Source organism: Myotis yumanensis, unplaced genomic scaffold, assembly GCF_028538775.1.
Source record: "Myotis yumanensis isolate MYYU_CA2020_CCGP unplaced genomic scaffold, mMyoYum1.0.hap1 SCAF_3, whole genome shotgun sequence".
Classification (NCBI taxonomy): Eukaryota; Metazoa; Chordata; class Mammalia; order Chiroptera; family Vespertilionidae; genus Myotis; species Myotis yumanensis.
In genome coordinates, this window is record NW_027223754.1 from 102614197 (window position 1) to 102633120 (window position 18924).

Genomic DNA, 18924 nt, shown 5'->3' on the forward strand with positions numbered 1-18924 from the left:
AAGTTTAAATTTTAAACTATACTAGAGGCTCGGTGCATGCAATTTGTGAACTTCGGGGGGTGTCTCTCAGCCTGGCCTGTGCCCTCTCGCAGTCCAGGAGCCCTTGGGGGAAGTCTGACTGACGGCTCCCTGTGGGCATGAGGCCTAAGCAGTCAGTCGGACAGCCTTAGCACTGCTACAGAGTCGGGAGAGGCTCCCAGTGCCACTGAGGCGGGAGAGGCTGCTCTCACTAGCCTCTGAGCCTGGCTTTTGGCTAACCGGTGCTCCCTTTGTGGGAGTGCACTGACCACCAAGGGCAGCTCCTGCATTGTCTGCCCCCTGGTGGTCACTGCATATCATAGTGACCGGTCATTCTACCGTTCTATTTGTGGGCTGCAAGGCTGCGGTGGGTATAGAGGCGGGTCTCGGCCCATCCTCCACGCCCCTGTCGGACCTTCCTGCCCCGGCCCCTGGGCCACTGTCTGCCAGCAGCCCCGCTCCCGCCACTCCCACACACTGACAGTACCGGCCCCACTCGCACACGCTGATGGCGTGGAGCGATTGGGGCTGGCGCCAGCAGCGTGTGCAATCGGCGGCTGCTGCCCCAATTGCCTGCAGGAGCAGGGCGAAGTGGAGAAGCCCTCAGGGGCGAATGGGGCTGGCAGCCGGCGATCGCATCCACTAATGATGCCTAGCAATTGGGACCGGCACCGGGCGCCAGCAGCGGGTGTGAGTGACAGCTCTGGCACCGACTGTGGGTGTGAGCGGGGTTGGCACTGGCAGTGGGTGTGAGCAGCGGCTGCCGGTCCTGATCGCCCCTCAGATGCAGGGGGAGGTGGAGAAGCCCTGAGGGGCTATCGGGCTGGCAGCTACCACTCGCACCCGCTGATGGCGCCGAATGATCGGGGCCGGCGCTAGGCGCCGGCAGCGGGTGCAAGCGGGGCCGGCACTGGCAGCAGGTGTGAGTGCCCAGCAGGACCATGGCATGTGGGAGCAAAGAATTTTCAGTAACCACCAGAGGCTTGCCGCAATGACAGCGATCAGCGCCCCGCCTTGGTCTGGCACCCCCGCTCACCTGCACCACCATCCCGCCTTGGCCATCGCCCACCATGTTCCACGCACTGCCGCCTGCTACTGATGCCCACCATATTCCACTCGCGCCCCCTCGTGATTAGCGCACGTCATAGCAACCGGCTGTTTGGCTGTTTGGTTTATTTGCATATTAGGGTTTTATATGTAGAGATTCTTATACTCACAGGCCAAGGCTGTAGATCATTAAGTCCCTTTTCTAATTTCTCAACATCTGGAAACTTTGTGGCTCCATCAGCATCTGCCATAAGGATCTTTTCTCCTCGAGAACTGAATATACCCTGTATTTAAAAATTTCAATTAAAGCAGTTGCTTAAAATTAAGGTTAAATTCAATTCCAAATCAGTCTGTTCAACTTTACTTAAAATATCTAAGAGTGAAATAACAGGTATGAAATGACAGGAGGCCAAAGTTCAGTTAAAACAAATTAGATTGATTGGCTCTTCCTGCATGTATGTAATGCCTATTTCACAGTTTTAAAAACTTTGTGAGGTCATACAACTAATACCTTAGAAGCTAAGAATAATTTTAGATAAATCAAAGATATTGAATTAATAAGATTAAAAATGTGAAATGTCATCATATATAATATGTATGCATTGTTTATATATCACGGCGCTTAGCACAGCATATTAAGAACATATTTATGGCCCGTCTGGTGTGGCTCGGTGGTTGAGCATCTACCTATGAACCAGGAGGTCACAGTTCAATTCCCCATCAGGGCACATGCCCAAGTTGTGGCTCGATCCTCAGCAGGGCATGCAGAAGGCAGTCAATCAATGATTCTTTCTCATCACTGATGTTTCTATCTCTCTTTGTCCCTCTCCCTTCCTCTCTGAAAGCAATAATAATAATAAAAAAGAACATATTTATGAAGACTGAACAAATATATACAAATTTTCTGTGAAATGCATAGCAATTTTTTATTCTTTATTTTGAATCTAAAGTATTTTAAATAAATTGTTGAATAAAGAAATATGAAATATCACTAAAATTTAGGAAATGTGGATATATCCACATATATTCTGTTATATTAGGCAGCTGACACTTAGCAAAATCATACACTCAATTTTGAATTGGTTATTTTGCAAAATATGGCACAGAAATAAACTATATATATATATATATATATACACACACACACACACATATATACACACATATATACATATATATACATCAACTCCTAATTTCATGATGCACTTGAGTGAATTAATTTTTCCTTAAGTACAAATATATTTATGACTTGATATTGTAAAATACAGCTTTAATATCATTTGAAAGTGTGACTGCAGATAAAATATATATAAATGTAGATAGAAATTTGATCATTTATTCTATGGAATAGGTCCACTAATTAGTGTCTGTAATGTTTATCATACACATTAATTAGTATATGGGTAAAAAAAGAAACAAAAATGTTATATTTAACACCTGAACAACATATATGAAGTTTTAGAAAAAACATTACAAGGTATAAAATCTGCTTAATACGGAAAAACAAATAATAAAGGACTATTTCAATGATACATGATAATGGTGAACTGAAGATCATTAATGGAAAACTGCACTTGGCTCTCTAACATGTTAACGCTGCCTCATCAATTTTGTAAAGGAGGGTTCTTTAATGCTTGCTACTCTTCCTTCTGCTATTGATGGCCTTCACTGTCATTCAGTCACTTCTAATCCTTTCAGACTACTGATTTTTCTTCCTCCTTATGTGGCTCATTTCCCAAGGCTTAGTTCCTGGCCCTTCTTTATTCCCTCTTCCTTGCCAATTTAATGGCTTCGACTATCATCTGGTATGTGGATGATTCATTCATCATCTCATTTCGCCCCGGCTATTCTGAATACCGCTACTTGGTACCTCAAATTTAATATGGCTCCAGCTTAACTCAACATACAGTACTGTCTTATTTTAAAATATATATATATATGTATGTATATATATATATATATATATATATATATATATATATATATATTTATTGATTTCAGAGAGGAATGGAGGAAAGAGAGATAGAAACATCAATAATGAGAATCATCGATTGGCTGCCTCCTGCATGCCCTATACTGTAGATCGAGCCAGCAACCCGGGCATGTGCCCTGACTGGGAATCGAACCATGACCTGGTCTTTAGGTCAACGCTCAACCACTGAGCCATGCTGGCTGGGCTACAGTACTACCTTTTAAATCAGCTCCTCTTCCAGTGTCACCCAAGGCCATTGGTAACTCATTCTTCTCCATTACCTGATCCTATGTGGCCTAATTTTAAATACCTCCTACATTTATCTTCTTTTGTTTTGTTACTATCATAATCCAAGTAATATTCATTATCTTGCCTAAACTACTACCCTGGCCGCTGTTGCTCTGTCATTGGTAAAAGTTTAAAAGCCCCTAGCCTAAAGTTCATGATATGAACCCACCTACCCCTCTGGCCTTATTTCTAGAGTCAAACCACAAGTACCACTAATAGTTCCTTTATTGTGCCTTTGGTCATGTTCCTCCTCTGCAAATGTAATAGCTATGGGACCCTAAGTAATCTACTCTACCTATCTATACCTCAATTTCCTCATTTTTATAATCAAAATAATAGGACCTAACTCATGATACAACACTAGGAGGATTAAATGTGATAATTATGTTGAAGTGGTTTACTGTCCAGCTCAAAATAATCAGTAAGCAAGTGAAAGCCAGCATTCACCATCATTAGAGGTCTGGTATCAGCCAACATCTTCTTTGTGAAGCCTGCTATTTTCCTCATGTGCCTGAGACTGTTACTGATTTATCCCAATATCTTTTCTTTCCTTCTTTGGAACCTTGATTTAGTCAAGAATGAGTATGTTAGAAAAAACATTTTTTAGCCTTCCTTGGAAGTAGAGGTGGCCCTGTGATAATGTTCTGGCTAGTGAAATTTACCTAAGTCATTGGGTGGAGTGTCTGGGAATGCTCCTTAAAAGGGAGCAAACCAGTTGGCAAGCATCTTCTGCCCTTTGTCCTTCCTCTTATCTGGAATGTGGATGTAATTAATAGTGCTCCAGGCATCATCTTGGATGTATGAAGAAAAGGGAGTGAAAAGATAGGAGCTAGATTTCTGATATTGTGGAGTTGTTGAACAAGCCTTGGACTGTCTGTCTGTCTGTCTCTCTCTCTCTCTCTCTCTCTCTATATATATAGACTGCTTTTATGGAGGGTTGGGGGAGGTGCTAAATAAATTAATAAAACTCCAAGTCATTTAGGGCATTATTATTTGCAACTTTTTTCTCATAACTGACTTTTGGCTTTTTTGTTACTGTATCTTGATTACTACCTGATATGCTTCAAGTGAAAGTAATCTCTTCTTTCTTGGAATTTCTATAGCACTTCATTTGTTTTGCTCTCATAAGTACAATCACCTTTTCTATTAGACCAGTGGTTCTCAACCTTCTGGCCCTTTAAATGCAGTTCCTCATGTTGTGACCCAACCATAAAATTATTTTCGTTGCTACTTCATAACTGTAATATTGCTACTGTTATGAATCGTAATGTAAATATCTGATCTGCAGGATGCTCTTAGGTGACCCCTGTGAAAGGGCTGTTCGACCGCCAAAGGGGTCGCGACCCAGAGGTTGAGAACCGCTGTATTAGACTATGATAGACTATATCAGATTGGTCTTAGTTCATGGCACCCTGCTTAGCACAGTGCCTTCATATAGGTACAACTTAATACACAAAAGCATGTTGTAAACTGCAAAATAAATAAACAAACAAATAAACCACATAATCTTATTATCCAATCACTCTATGAAAGACAGAGATAGAAAAATGGTAACATTTTAAACTCTGATTAAGATAAACGTATTTTTCTGAATCACCCAGTATGTTATAGATACCAAATATTTTCAGATTTGATCAAATACACCTATACATATAAAGTTATTACTAAAAATAATGTCCCCCTAATTTGAAATCCTGGTATTCAACTAGCTAGCTATAGAATTCACATGTACTACAGTCTGCAAGAGGTTATTCAAAATATCTTTATATTTTTTAAATCTTCAGCCGAGGATATTTTCTCCACTGATCTTTTTTTAGAAGTGTTAAATACTTTTTATTTGATACTAGATGCCCGGTGCACAAAAATTTGTGCACTCGGGGGGTGGCGGGGGGGGGGGGGGGGGGGGAGGTCCCCTCAGCCGGCCTGTGCCCTCTTGCAGTCTGGGACCCCTCAGGAGATAACGACCTGCTGGCTTAGGCCTGCTCCTGGGTGGCAGAGGGCAGGCCCAATCCCTAGGTGCAGCCCCTGGTCAGGCTCAGAGCAGGGCTGATTGGGGAGTTGGGACACCGCCCCGTCATGCACAGAGCAGGGAGGATTGGTAGGTTGCGATGCCACCCTCAGTCACGCTCAGGGTGGGGCCGATTGGGGGGTTGGGGCACCGCCCCCTGTCACACTCAAGGCAGGGTCGATGGGGAGGTTGCGGCGCCACCCCATCACGCACAGAGCAGGGCCAATCAGGTGGTTGGGGCACTGCCCTGTCACGCACAGAGCAGGGCCCATCAGGGGGTTGGGGAGCTCCCCCGTCACAAACAGAGCAGGGCGGATAGGGAGGTTGTGGCCCCGCCCCCTGTCACACACAGAGATGCAGGGCGATCAGGGGGTTTGGGCGCTGCCCCCTGTCATGCTGATCTGGTGCCAAGAGGCCTCCCGGTGCTGGGAGGCATATTACCCTTTTACTATATAGGATAGAGGCCTGGTGCACGGGTGGGGGGCAGCTGGTTTGCCCTGAAGGGTGTCCTGGATCAGGGTGGGGGTCCCCACTGGGGTGCCTGGCCAGCCTGGATGAGGAGATGATGGCTGTTTGCAGCTGGTCACACACCCTTCAGGGTGGGGGTCCCCACTGGGGTGCCTCGCCAGTCTGGGTGAGAGGCTGAGGGCTGCTTTCAGGCTGGCGGTTGTTGACTGAAGCTCCCAACCGCTCCTTTTTTTCTCTTTTTTTTTATTTTATTCTGGGCCAGCTTTAGCTCTGGCTCTAGCTCTGAGGCTTCGTATCTGGTTTGTTTGCCGTTCTATAATCGAAACAATGTATAACTTCAGCTCTGAGATTCCGGCAGGCTGAAAGCTGATTTCTGGGGTTTTGTTTAGCTTCTACATTTGCAACATAGTACATAGTTGCTTAGAGTTGCAACTCAGAGGCCGGCAAGTCAGGCGGGGAACGTTGGAGTCTGCAGTCACTGGAGCAAGCAAGCCTCATGTTCGCTTCCATCTGCCTGGCAGCCGGCTGCCATCTTGGCTGACAGTTAATTTGCATAAGGATATGCTGATTAGCCAATGGGAAGGGTAGTGGTCGTACGCTAATTACCATGTTTCTCTTTTATTAGTATAGATTATACATCAGGGGTCCTCAAACTTTTTAAACAGGGGGCCAGTTCACTGTCCCTCAGACCGTTGGAGGGCTGGACTATAGTTTAAAAAAAAACTATGAACAAATTCCTATGCACACAGCAGCGGCAAAAACACCTGGCGGGCTGGATAAATGTTTTCAGCGGGCAGCATGTGGCCCGCGGGCCATAGTTTGAGGACCCCTATTATACATAAACCACACTAAAATGTCTTTCATTCAATAAAAGGCAATAGTTTGGGTACAGGGAATTTTATTAAATTGGCATAGTTTTGATCAAAAAGATAAAATGGTCACTACCAGTTTATCTGCAGCCCTTGCCTTTTAACAGACTAATGAACACAGCTTGAAACACAAGCAAGTCTTGCAGGTCTAAGAGACAGTGAAGGGAATTCCTCAGAATTTAAACATATTAACACAACCAATTATATAAATCTAAATATAAGCCAATCTCCTATAGGTTTTGAGATGGCATTCACCACCTCTGTGAAAAGTTAAACATTATGAATCAAGTCCAATCATATTTTTAGAAAAGGGCAGTGATAGCGCTTTCTGAACCAAAATTACCATTAAAGCTCAAAAAGCTGACCATATTCATTTAACCACAAGCCAATCTTATTTAAATCAGGACTGCCCCAAAGAAATGTTCTATTAGCCATTCATGATCTGAATTGTGGTGTATGAGATCAATTTAAAGATGGTACACATAAAAAAAATCATGAGACATTTGTAATAAATAAGGCAGTGGCCAACTATTACTCAGTAGCTTTTTTGAGATAAGCTATCAAGTCTGCCCTTTCTACACTCTTCTTAATGTCAGCAAAGATCGTTTTTATTCTAGGGATGTACTTCTTGGGATTCTCCAAATACTCCATCAGTGTAGCATCTCCCCAGGTGAGACCTTGTTCTTGTTGGCCTTTGTTCTTTTTTTCTGTGTAAGAAAATCCAGGGGCCTGACCTGTCTTTTGCCCAAATAGACCATGGAGATTTGTCCCAGGCTTGTGTTTGCCTCCCTTTTCCACAGTATGGCACTGGGCACACTTCTGGACAAAAATCTTCTTGCCCTTTTCAACATCACCCATTTTTAAATCGATCATTAGTCACGTGCAACACAGAGGTTCCCACTTGCAAGCCAGATGTCACACTCTGTAACTCCACTGATTTTTAGAGAGAATGGAAGAGAGGGAAGGAGGAAGGAGGGGAGAGAGACACACACACATACACACACCAATACGAGAGAGACACATCAATTGGTTGCCTCCTGCAAGTGCCCCAACCAGGGTTGGGGATCGAACCTGCAACCTGTGTCCTTGACTGGGAATTGGGCCGACGCTCTAATCACTGAAACACAAGGCTAAAATATCTTTATATTTTAGATAAAAATATTGAAACTATGTATTACCATTTTAATAGCTCCACCTTTCCCACGATTCTTCACCAGTGTTATCACTCGTATTTTGTCACTTCCATATTTCTGGCAATATTTAAAAGCTACCTGTCAAATTATATAAAAGTGAGAAAAAATGAACTTGGATTACAAAATAGTAATATAAAGTGGGTTTCTTATTTTGGCTTAACCAGTTAACTGCCACACGTCCAAAACAACCATCCCCACATGCCACGATATTTTGAATTTAATTAAAAAATAAATTTGCAATAAATATTATAAAAACTAATATTACAATTCGGGTGGTCTTGAATATTTTCAGTTGAAAATTCTCATGAAAAGTGATTTTAAAGTTGGTCTATAGATGCTTATGGCAGGCAAATGGTTAAACACTGCTATTCCAGTTGCCTTCTTCCTGTGACTCGATTATACCCACCATGCAATGCATTTTGGTGGCCCAGGGAAGTTGCTGAATTCTTGGTGTAAAAATATGACACCAGGAATTGAACTACTAGGCTGAAGTTAGACTTCACTTCCCTGCAGAGGAACCAGTTGAACAGGCAGCTGCTGTCCCCTTATTATCTCAACTCTTCTACCTAAACTACTGAGCTTCCAGAAAAAAACAAAATCTATTTGCTAACATACACACTTGTGACCTAAGCCTACAATACTGCTCAATGACTTGTTCGTCAACAACCAATCTCAGTCCCCAGAGAGGTTGTTTGTATTCTAGACCATTTCCCTCAAATCTCACTTGAATTTCTCTTTCTCAGCAGATATCCAAGCCATAACTTATTCTCTTCTGAATCTTCAATCTTTTCCTCTCTGCTGGCTCCACAGCTTTAAACATGCTTAAGACTCCAGCATACTAAAAACTTCCCTTTGATTTCACTATTACCTCAAGAAACTGTCAGTATTCTTTTATTTATAATCAAAGTCTTGAAATAGTGATCTACATCTATTTATATATTCTTTGATTTATAATCAAAGTCGTAAAATAATGATCTACATCTATAATATATATAAATCTATATACTGCCATCTACATCTCTTCCTCATGTTTAGTCTTCAAACCAGTGCAGCATGACTCATATCCTTTGCTTTTCCACATTAAATCTCTTAACATTCTCTTCTTTCCATTTAACCTCCTAATCAATAGTACCCTCTCCTTTTGGCACTCAATTCCATAGGCAGTTGTGAAATTCTAATCTGGTGTTTGCCCTCTTGTCGGGCCAGCTTAAGATGCAGCTCAAACCGCATGTCTTTTTCCTAGCTTCTATGCTCATCCTCACCTTCCCCTCCAGGAAAAAAGGAAAGTGATTCTAATAGGTTCAAAAGGCATTTTCTCATTTAACTGTTACTTTACTCATCACATAATGTAACCGCAGACCTTTCCCACCAGGCGGTGGGCTACTTAAAGGCTAAACTTACTATTTCTAGTGCCTGATACATAGTCTAGAATTGATTAATCTCAATGAACAAATGCAGCCACAGTCCTTTGTACATACTCCTATTACAGCATTGTGGTAGGCACTGTTAGCTACTTACCCAACAAACAATGCCTCCTTCTTCCTTACTATTATGACTCCAGTCTTACATAGTGACAGTGTGTACAGGACTAGACAATGAATCATGATTGGTCTAAATCTGCTTTGCCAAGTACTTTCCCAGTCCTCCTTTCAGGTATGGGTTGTCATGTCACCAAGTTCTGGCTCATGAAGTCTACAGCAGGTCTGCTGGAGGATAAGGCTTCTGGTAAAGCTTTCTATTTCCAATTAAAAAGGACACAGGTACTCAAAGATAAATCTTAATGTTCTGGCTTTCTCTTACTGCTTAGGACATGTGATAATTGGAGCTGTGATAATTTTGTGATGAGGGAGAATATGAGAATTGAAAAGCTGCTTTTCATCAGCTGGGCTGCTGCTGCTTCTATAATCTCAGCAACAAGTGATGGATGTTTATTTTCTATGCCCTTCCTTCCATATAATTAAATTTCTGGAACAGTCTGTGTTTGTTTTTCATGTCACATTCATTATTCAAAGTGCAGCACCTATCTTCCTAAAGCAGATCCCATAATACTGACTGGCCTCTATGACTTTATTTACACTATAATTTCAATCTGAAAATACTATCCTCCATGTTCTTAGTCATAACCATCCTTAAAAGTTCAGTTCAAAAGTCACTTCCCTTTCTCTCAAATTCTTTACAATATTTTATTTTCAGCACTTTTTACCTGCAATACAGAATTTATGGGCATGTTAAACAAGTGTCCTGAAGGCTTCTTGCACAAAGGAGTGGGCTCATGTATTTGTATGGTTCCTCCAGTGTCATGTATTCTTGGTATTTAACAAAAAAATCATTACTAATGAATAATCAAGTAAACAGGAGTTTCCCTGTGTACTTATTGTAAGGAATGGCTATAGGGTTAAGCCTCGGACTGACCTGTTGGCAAAGTCACAAACAAGTCCCAGCTTAGAGGGCATAGCCCTCTTAGCATAATTAGGCTTGACCTTATGACACTCTCTAGATCTTACCTGGGTAGATAATGGGCTGTGGGAGGTGCAGCAAGTGCTGCCAAAACAAGTGAAACTCACAAGAACATTGTAACTACGGTGACCACTACCTTGTTTACGTATGGCTATAAAATAAAGGTTCAGCTTGCTGTCTGGATCTTTCTCTGTGGACTCAGCCAGGCACAGGAGATCCACCTAGACCCAGCTTATTCTCTTTGTCTTTTCTAAATCCTTCAACACCTCCCCTCAGGCTCACCAAACCCTTGGCTTGTGCTGACCCTTATTATAAGGTACACTAGAGGCCCAGTGCACAAAAATTTGTGCACTGTGGGGGGTGTCCCTCAGCCCGGCCTGTGCCCTCTTGCAGTCTGGGACCCCTTGGGGGATGACCACCTGCTGGCTTAGGCCTGCTCCCCAGGGGATTGGGCCTAAGATGGCAATCAGACATCCCTCTGGCAGCCTGGCAGCACTCGGGGGATGTCCACTTGCCAGCGGCGAGCAGACCTAAGCTGCAGTCAGACATCCATAGTGCTGCTGAGGAGGCAGGAGAGGCTCCCACCACCACCGCTGTACTGGCAGCCATCAGCCTGGCTTGTGGCTGAGCAGAGCTCCCCCATGTGGGAGTGCACTGACCACCAGGGGGCAGCTCCTGCATTGAGCGACTGCCCCCTGGTGGTCAGTGTGTGTCACAGTGACCAGTCATTCCCAGTCTTTCTGCTGTTAGGGTCAGTTTGCATATTACCCTTTTACTATATAGGATAGAGGCCTGGTGCACGGGTGGGGACTGGCTGGTTTGCCTTGAAGGGTATCCTGGATCAGGGTGGGGGTCCCGCTTGGGTGCCTGGCCAGCCTGGGTGAGGGGCTGATGGCTGTTTGCAGCTGGTCACACACCCTTCAGGGTGGGGGTCCCCACTGGGGTGCCTGGCCAGTCTGGGTGAGGGGCTGAGGGCTGTTTTCAGGCTGGCCAGTGACTGAAGCTCCCAGCCTCTCCTTTCTTTCTTTCTTTTTTTATTCTTGGATTTATTTACCTTCTATAATTGAAACATTGTTACCGTCACTGGCGCTCCCAGCTCTGAGGCCTCCGCTGGCTGAAAGCAGGTATCTGGGGTTTGTTTAGCTTCTATAATTGAAACATTGTTGCTTTTGGAGCTCAGAGCCGGGCCGCGGCAGGCGGGGAACCTTGGCTTCCTCCATCACTGGAGCAAGCAAACCTCATGTTCACTGCAGCTGCGTGGCTGCTGGCCGCCATCTTGGTTGGCAGTTAATTTGCATACCACCCTGATCAGCCGATGGGAAGTGTAGCGGAGGTATGGTTAATTACCCTTTTTATCTTTTATTAGATAGGATTATGTTGCTATTTAACAAGAATGTTAATAGCACCATCAATGAATCTTTTATGTGAAGCATTAGTAATAAAAACAATTAAATGTTTAAAGAGTAATTTATCAGGATCACTTGCAAGATTTAATAAATGTACTACTGCAAAACTAGGTGGACCTAGGTCTGGCAACTACAGGTCTAAAAATGGAGGAATGAGAGGAGATAATACTCAAAAACACTGTTACCTCCTACGGGTAAATCTAGATGGGGGTATGACAAAGGACATATCTGATACTCAGTGGGGATAGGAAGGCATCTTCCTATTTAAATGACTGCATTAGAATCTGTCAGGCAAGGTGTAGCATATAGAACAGAATCATGCTTAAAAAAAGAGGCACTATAAATTGACAGGCAAAGAGGGTTCCCCAGAGGCCAAGGTGAACCGTTGTTGTGCATGTTCTCTCCCATTTGGTGATCTTCAAAGCTTTCCTGGTTTTATGGAATAGTGGAATAGCAGGTATAGTTTTCAGCTTTCCATAAATAAAATCTCTCTGCTTCTTCTACTACCCATACTATAGCAATGGAGAGTATTTAGCAAAACTTTAGGGTTCTCTGATGAGCAAAACTAAGATTTTACACTTGCTAAATTATTCCATATTTTCTATCTACTGGCAATTCTAAAAGCAAGTTTACTTACCTTCGAAGTCTGGTCTTTGCTGCCATCATCTACTACTATCACCTCATAAGTAAAAGTAGGATCTTGTTTCTGTAAGAAGCAAAAATAACATACCACAATTTGGCATAACTGCCATAAAAAACTAAAAAAATTTAAAAAATAATTGTAGTGTTAATGTGTATATAAAGTAGTGAATAAACCACATAAAATAAAAAGGCCAGAACAAACAGGAGAGACCCTGGGTAGGAGTAGAGGGTGGATACTAAGTCTCTGTGAGCATCCTGCTCTTCCTGTGGCATGTCAGTGAAGGAGCCAGGTTCTTGTGGTGCCGAATACATCTGTGAGATGCTACCAGGTGTATGAGAAAAAAGCCCAAGAGGTTTGAAGTCAGAGAGTGTAGATTCCAATTTGGATGCACTTCTTAGCCTTACGACCTTAGGCAAGTTAACATTTTTGGCCCATTTTCTCATTAAAAACAACAAAAAAATAAACCTAGTCTATGTGGCTGGTGTAAAAGAGGTAGTAGACTCACCTACAATAAGACCTCAATTCTCTTTCTCTTTTCTTTAATTTTTGAGCATACAATACGAGCTCCTCTCTTTTGATGACTCTTCTATCTTCCCTTTACACACACCAAAAAAAACCAAAGTAAATCAAAACAAGGAATTTTCTTTAAAAAGATTCAGCCACAAAGCTTACTTGTTTTCTTAAACTCTTCAAGGAGATTCCAACAGCAGCTGATGCCATAAAACAGTGACACATATTACCTTTCTTTAGCAGGGAAAGAAGAGGAAAATACATGAGGGGGGGACTCTTAAGAATAATAAAGAAATACAAAATAATTTTGCCTTAATTGCCTAAATTTATTAAAAAATCATAAAAGTGAAAGCAGCATTGTGCTACCATACAAAGTCTACAGGCACTCTATCACTCAATTTTATGTATAAAATCAGGCAAGAGAGGATAAAATGTAGGTAGGAGGGTACATAAGAGAAATGTCAGCTTTGCAGCTTGCTTTCAGGTCACTACCTGCCTCTGGAAGTAGTGAGCTATGTGCTGGGGTTGCCTAGCAACAAGCTGAGAACAGGGGCCAGTGATAATGATGGCCCAAGCAGAACCAACATTGCCTTTCACAGTGGATCTCACCTGGGATCCACAAGTTGGTAACCTTGTCTAGTTTTAATTGGAGACATTATATTGAAAGAGAAAACATGATACCTGTCTCTCTTCTAGATAGCCCAGAGCTTCATCCATCATTATAGGCACTTAAAGAAAAAAAAAAAGGTACATTAAAAATTGCTTTTGAAATTGTTAACAGGATTCCAGGGCAGAAGGAATAGGGAAACTGAGATAGGAAAGTTAAATCAAGGCCAAACACTGTGGATAATTTGCAGGCAGCTTGTAACTAACAAGCCATTATCTTCCCCAGCCAAGGACCCTTGAGAGCAAATGGTTAAAAAACTCAGGAAGAGAATTCAGAAAAGGAGGGAAAAAGGGGATAGGAAAAAAGGGCACTTTTACTCCCTAAGCAGAGAAGCCAGCAGTCTCAAGGCTTGGCAAGGCTTGCCAGGTCTTTCTCATGATTTCTGGGAAGGTCACAACAAAGTTAAAAAAAGGGGACCTTGAACCCTAGCTGGTTTGGCTCAATGAATAGAGTGCTGGCCTGTGGACTGAAGGGTCCTGGGTTCATTTCCAGTCAAGGGCACATGCCCATGTTGTGGGCTTGATCCCCAGTAGGGGGTGTACAGGAGGCAGCTAATCAATGATTCTCTTTCATCATTGATGTTTCTATTTCTCTATCCCTCCCCCTCTCTGAAATCAATTAAAAAAAAGGGGGGGGGGGGGGAATCTTTCAAATTAATCTGTACCAAAATATTCAGTAAAGGAATTTTGAAGCCTATAGAAAGGAGGGTATATAACACCCCAGACCCCCATCCAACATGCTCTTCAGATTAGTTGAGAACCCATCTGTGCTTCATGAGCCAGATGTATAGGTTTGCTTGCTTTGCTTTTTCAATAAAGGTGCATGCTTTAATAAACTGGCTTTTCACACTGCAATCACGGTCTCTCATATAAATTCATTTATATGAGAAGATAAGGATCAAGGTTGGGAATAGTCCTTTCCCACTGACTCAGGGGGCTGTCTGGGAACACCTCACTGGTGTTGATGAGAAGTGTCTCTAACAAAATGATTTATCAATTTCTAACACACTCAGAGTTTACTTTTGGAAAAAATCCATATAATCTAAGAAGCTATTCTGGGACCTTCCTGCACTAACCATTTTCATTTGGAACACCTGTCCTCTGTTCACAACTTGTTCATTACTCCTCAAGTCCACTTAGGTCTCACTATTTTATGCTGCTGCTCATAGCCTCATAGCTAATATTCTATTTTCCTCTTCTGAGCTGCAACTACCAACTAACTAGATACTCACTACAGCCCACATCTACTAATGTTCTGGGAAAGGCAGTGAAATACAATACTATAAATTTCCTTTTCTTCCCAAATCATCCCTTACCAGAAAATCAAAAAGGGCTTACACCGCTTTTCTTCATTGTATGAAGGCACAACAATAGAAAGCTGTTTAGTAGGTGAGTCCCTTATGCTGGGTAGAGTTTCCTTCTGTCCTCTGGCATTTAAGAAGAACTTCTCTTCTTCATGTCGATGAAGAGGTGGCATTTCTGTAGCAGTTACAAATGCAACAAAGGAAATCTAAAAGCAGATATGTTAAAAAGAAATTGTTAGGTTCACCTGTTTTACATTTTTTATTTTCTAACGCTGTATGATTTATGCAATCCCCCCCCTCTTGGTTAGAATATTTATTCTCAGTTTTTAGTCCATTAACAATAGTCTGGAGGTGACTCCAAAATTCAAACCAGTCTTAAGAATGATGATTGTCCTTTTACCCATTAGTGATGTCTTAAGAGAGACTGTCTCTTCCCACTTGTCATTCCCTAGGGCTGTCATCCCAGATCTAATAGGGAACAAATTACAAAAGTACAATCTGCTCTTAGATGTGCCAAACCCCCAATCCTGGGCACACATTGAGTGAGGTTCTATCCCTACTTGGAGCCTACAGGTGACAGAGGACAAGTTCATATAACAATTGGAACATGTGGGATGAAGGCAGACCTCACATCCAGGACCAGATTGACCCAGGGTATAAAGGGAAGATTCTCCCAATCCCCATAGTGGGGACTAATAATGCTTAAGAATTCTTGGCACTTACCCCAGATTTCAACTCAGAATACAGTATTTTCTGGTAAATGTCAGGCACTATTAATATTATATAGCTCCCTTCCACATATGATTAGGAGCTAGCTTTGGAAATAGCTATTCTTTGGAATACTACGTCTATTGGCACACCTTCTGTTTCTAAACAATCAATCTACATGTTATCATTTGTAATTTGACAATCATGTATAATGTTCCATTGGGTACATACTGAAATTGCATATGCATGTGATTGGTGTGAGCATGGACAGTATCCAGACTAGTGGGTCCAAGTTATTGCTCTGCACCTCAGGTATCCAGATTGTGTTTTCTAAATTCTATCTCCCACTAGAAGCAACCAGTGTTCCTAAGAGGAATGTCTGGTTCAAGTTGGGGCAGGAAATGGGCAATGGTGGAATAGCACATCAATGATAATGAGGACGATGCAAAAAGGATAAAGTAGCCAACTTGAGGGGCTCTCATTGCCTTATGATGGGAGGATTTGAGCATCAAATTACTGCAAATCCATTGAAACAAATGAAAAATATTTTAAATCATGTATTCATAATACTAAAAATAAAAAATTAATTGGTCACCTTTGTTAAGATGCCAGGGAACTATGTCATTATTTTGAAAACTTGCTTTTTATCTTACCTTTTATATATGAACAGTATTTCAGGTTAACTGGTAGCTGAGGATTAAATTATTTTTCATTATAGGTTTCTAGGTAATATATGAAGGAATGATAAATTAGAATATTCTACTTTTGCCAGTGAAATAATGAATTTAGGCATATTCCCAGTGAAATAATATATTTAGGTAGTGATCATCAATGACTGCTAAAACCTTTAGGTAAATGACAAATTTTATAACTGGTGGGTCAGACTAATAACATCTTAACACCAAAGAAATCACACATTATAAATCTCCTGATGTTATAAACGAGGAAGTATTCACCATCACTCACACACTTTCCTTGATTTAAAAAAGTCAAACATTTATTTCATAAGTCTCTAGATGTAACTACTAGTTTACAAGAAATTCAGGAGACAGAGATGTTAAAAGGCACCAAATGAGTGCAGTTAGTAAAATGCAGACTGTGAGAAATTCTACAGAAAAAATGACTACTTATTAAAGATAAAGGGGGGGGAAGAGAAATTGTTATAGATCAAAAGACTTGAGACATATCAATGAAGTGCTAAGTGTGTTTGAATGCTGACTGGAAAAAACTGACTATTCTAAGACATACATCAGGCATTGGAACTGATATGTATTTAAAACCACTAAATAATGGTTAATGTAAAAAATAATTTGTGAGAATCCTACTGCCATTATATTTTCAAAGGGGTCCTATCTTTTTAGATAAATGCTAAGGCTTTATAGGTAAAATATTATGTCTTGGATTTGCTTCAAAATAATCCAGAAAGAAGTGGGGTGGGGAGAAAGTATGTATGGAGGGTAGAGATAAATATAACATACTAGTGGCCGGTGCATGGATTCATGCACATTCAAAGGAAATTAATTATAAGAGCTTTATAGCGAGAACTTTATATATATCACGCATGTGCCAAGTCAACATTTATTTTTCAATTGCCAGTGGGCTCATATGTACCGGCTGTCAGTTGGGCAGTCGGACGGACGTACGGTTGGTCACTTAGCTTTTTATATATATAGATAGATAAAACAAGATTTGTGGGTTTTTTGGTAATAATTATCCACTCTGTCTGACATTTTAAAAAACAAAGTTCCAAGAGCTGTGTGACATTTGTGCATATGAGCTCTTTAACCTGAGTTTCCGCACCAAAAAGAGCTAGTATTTGTCAGTGTTGTTCTAAGATCAAATTTATTGAATATTTACAATACATTGGAAATATTCAATAAATGGTAGCTCTTATAATCACTTCAAGCCATGGGGTCAACTAGTTCTAGTACAAACTCAAAATGTACACATGTAAATCTGTAACAGATTCAATATGAGGCAGATCAATTTAGGATTTTCGTCAAACCCTAACCTGCCCACACCTGACTTGCTCAAAACCCTTAAAAAAATCCGAAATCTCCATATACCAAAAGCGAGGACTCCTCTCTCACTCAGACACAAATCACCCCAAAGAAATCAAGATAAAGTGCTTTTTCTCTAGCTAAACTGTTCCTAAGCTGTGTTTACAGACTTTCTGGCAAGATGACAGAGACCTTCCTGGCTGCTAATCTGAATGTCAAGGAAGCTGAAACCTCTTCATTAACTAACTAGAGAGCAGGCTCATTCCAAATCATATGGGAGAAAGTTCACTTGGCATACTTTCTACTACTTATGGATCAGCAAGTATTTACAATCTGTTTCCAGAATAATGGCAATATATATATATATATATATATATATATATAAGTTTGAATCTTACTGTACTGCATCATTTCGAGGCAGCTAATTTAGGGTGTTTAATTCTGGGACATAACGACCCCCCACACAGATGTTAACATCACGCTTTGCCTATCTTGGTCTTCCTGTGTTCCTAGTGGGTCTTTTTGATCCACTAATTTATTTCAATCTGTAATAGATGGCTTCTGTTAGTGCTCTGTTCCCGCTATTTGCTTAACCACATAAGGAAAAGGGAAACTAGAGAGCACTCACCTTCTGGGGGCTTAAGACCTCCCCGTCGGGGCAAGATTGAAGAGGATACAGACCCGGAAGGAAGTCTTGGAGAGGTTGGGATGGACAGAGGGTCCGGGGACAAGGGGGCTAGTGAGGAGTGGGTGGGCACGTCTCAAAGTGAACAAAGGTATAAGGCTCTGAGTACATAGAGCTCCAAAGTAAAAATAAACAAGGAAGAAAGGGGGTGTGAAATTCAGAAGAGGAATTCTGGGATAAAGGGTGGGGATAAGCATGGTGAAAGAAGACACAGAAGAGCCGGCGGCGCGGAGAGAATGCCTGGGCCTAGTCTCCAGAAGAGCAACGAACCCAGGCCCGCGTTAGTCCCCAACCCCTCTTCTCACCAGTATCAGGGCTGCGGCCGCCAGCGCCGCGCCGAGCACCGCGCCGAGCACCACCAGCTGCAACGGTAGCGAAGCCATCCTCCAAGCACCGGCTGCAGCCGCCCCGTCCGGCACCCACACACGCACGCGGAAGCGGGTCGCACAGCCCCGCCTCCCGCGCGCAGAGAGGCCGCGACGCCGGGCACCTGCCGCCCACAGCGCCCTCGCGCGGCGAGGCGAAGAACACGTAGTAGTTGTGTGCCCGGCGCCCTGTTCCAAAGCAGGATTGTCAGAATTCGCAAGTAAAAACACACGCTGTCCACTTAATTTGAATTTCAGATAAACAACGTAAGTTATTTTTAACAGCCTTATTAAAATATAATTGCACAACCATATAA

The 18924-nt window shown here is 42.1% G+C and overlaps 2 protein-coding genes across 3 annotated transcripts in view; both read right to left on the reverse strand.

Annotated features, from left to right (window-relative positions):
- The window catches only part of ALG5 (ALG5 dolichyl-phosphate beta-glucosyltransferase), a 108670-nt gene extending 89984 nt beyond the window's left edge, over positions 1-18686 (reverse strand). The window contains exons 1-6 of one of the 2 annotated variants that reach the window (XM_070409230.1): positions 18548-18653; positions 14884-15055; positions 13561-13607; positions 12364-12432; positions 7849-7941; positions 1236-1349 (exon numbers count right to left, since the gene is read on the reverse strand). In XM_070409230.1, coding sequence (XP_070265331.1) covers positions 1236-1349; positions 7849-7941; positions 12364-12432; positions 13561-13607; positions 14884-15055; positions 18548-18625 — 573 coding nt within the window. In that variant the 5' untranslated portion in view covers positions 18626-18653. Of the gene's footprint in view, positions 1-1235; positions 1350-7848; positions 7942-12363; positions 12433-13560; positions 13608-14883; positions 15056-18547 lie in introns of both variants that reach the window. The other variant, XM_070409229.1, reaches the window with a different exon arrangement.
- LOC139005139 (cytochrome c-like) lies at positions 5466-7784 on the reverse strand. Its single transcript, XM_070407505.1, has one exon. It carries the CDS (start codon positions 7541-7543, stop codon positions 7202-7204), a length of 342 nt encoding a protein of 113 aa, XP_070263606.1. The 5' UTR covers positions 7544-7784; the 3' UTR covers positions 5466-7201.
- Positions 18687-18924: the final 238 nt, after the last annotated feature.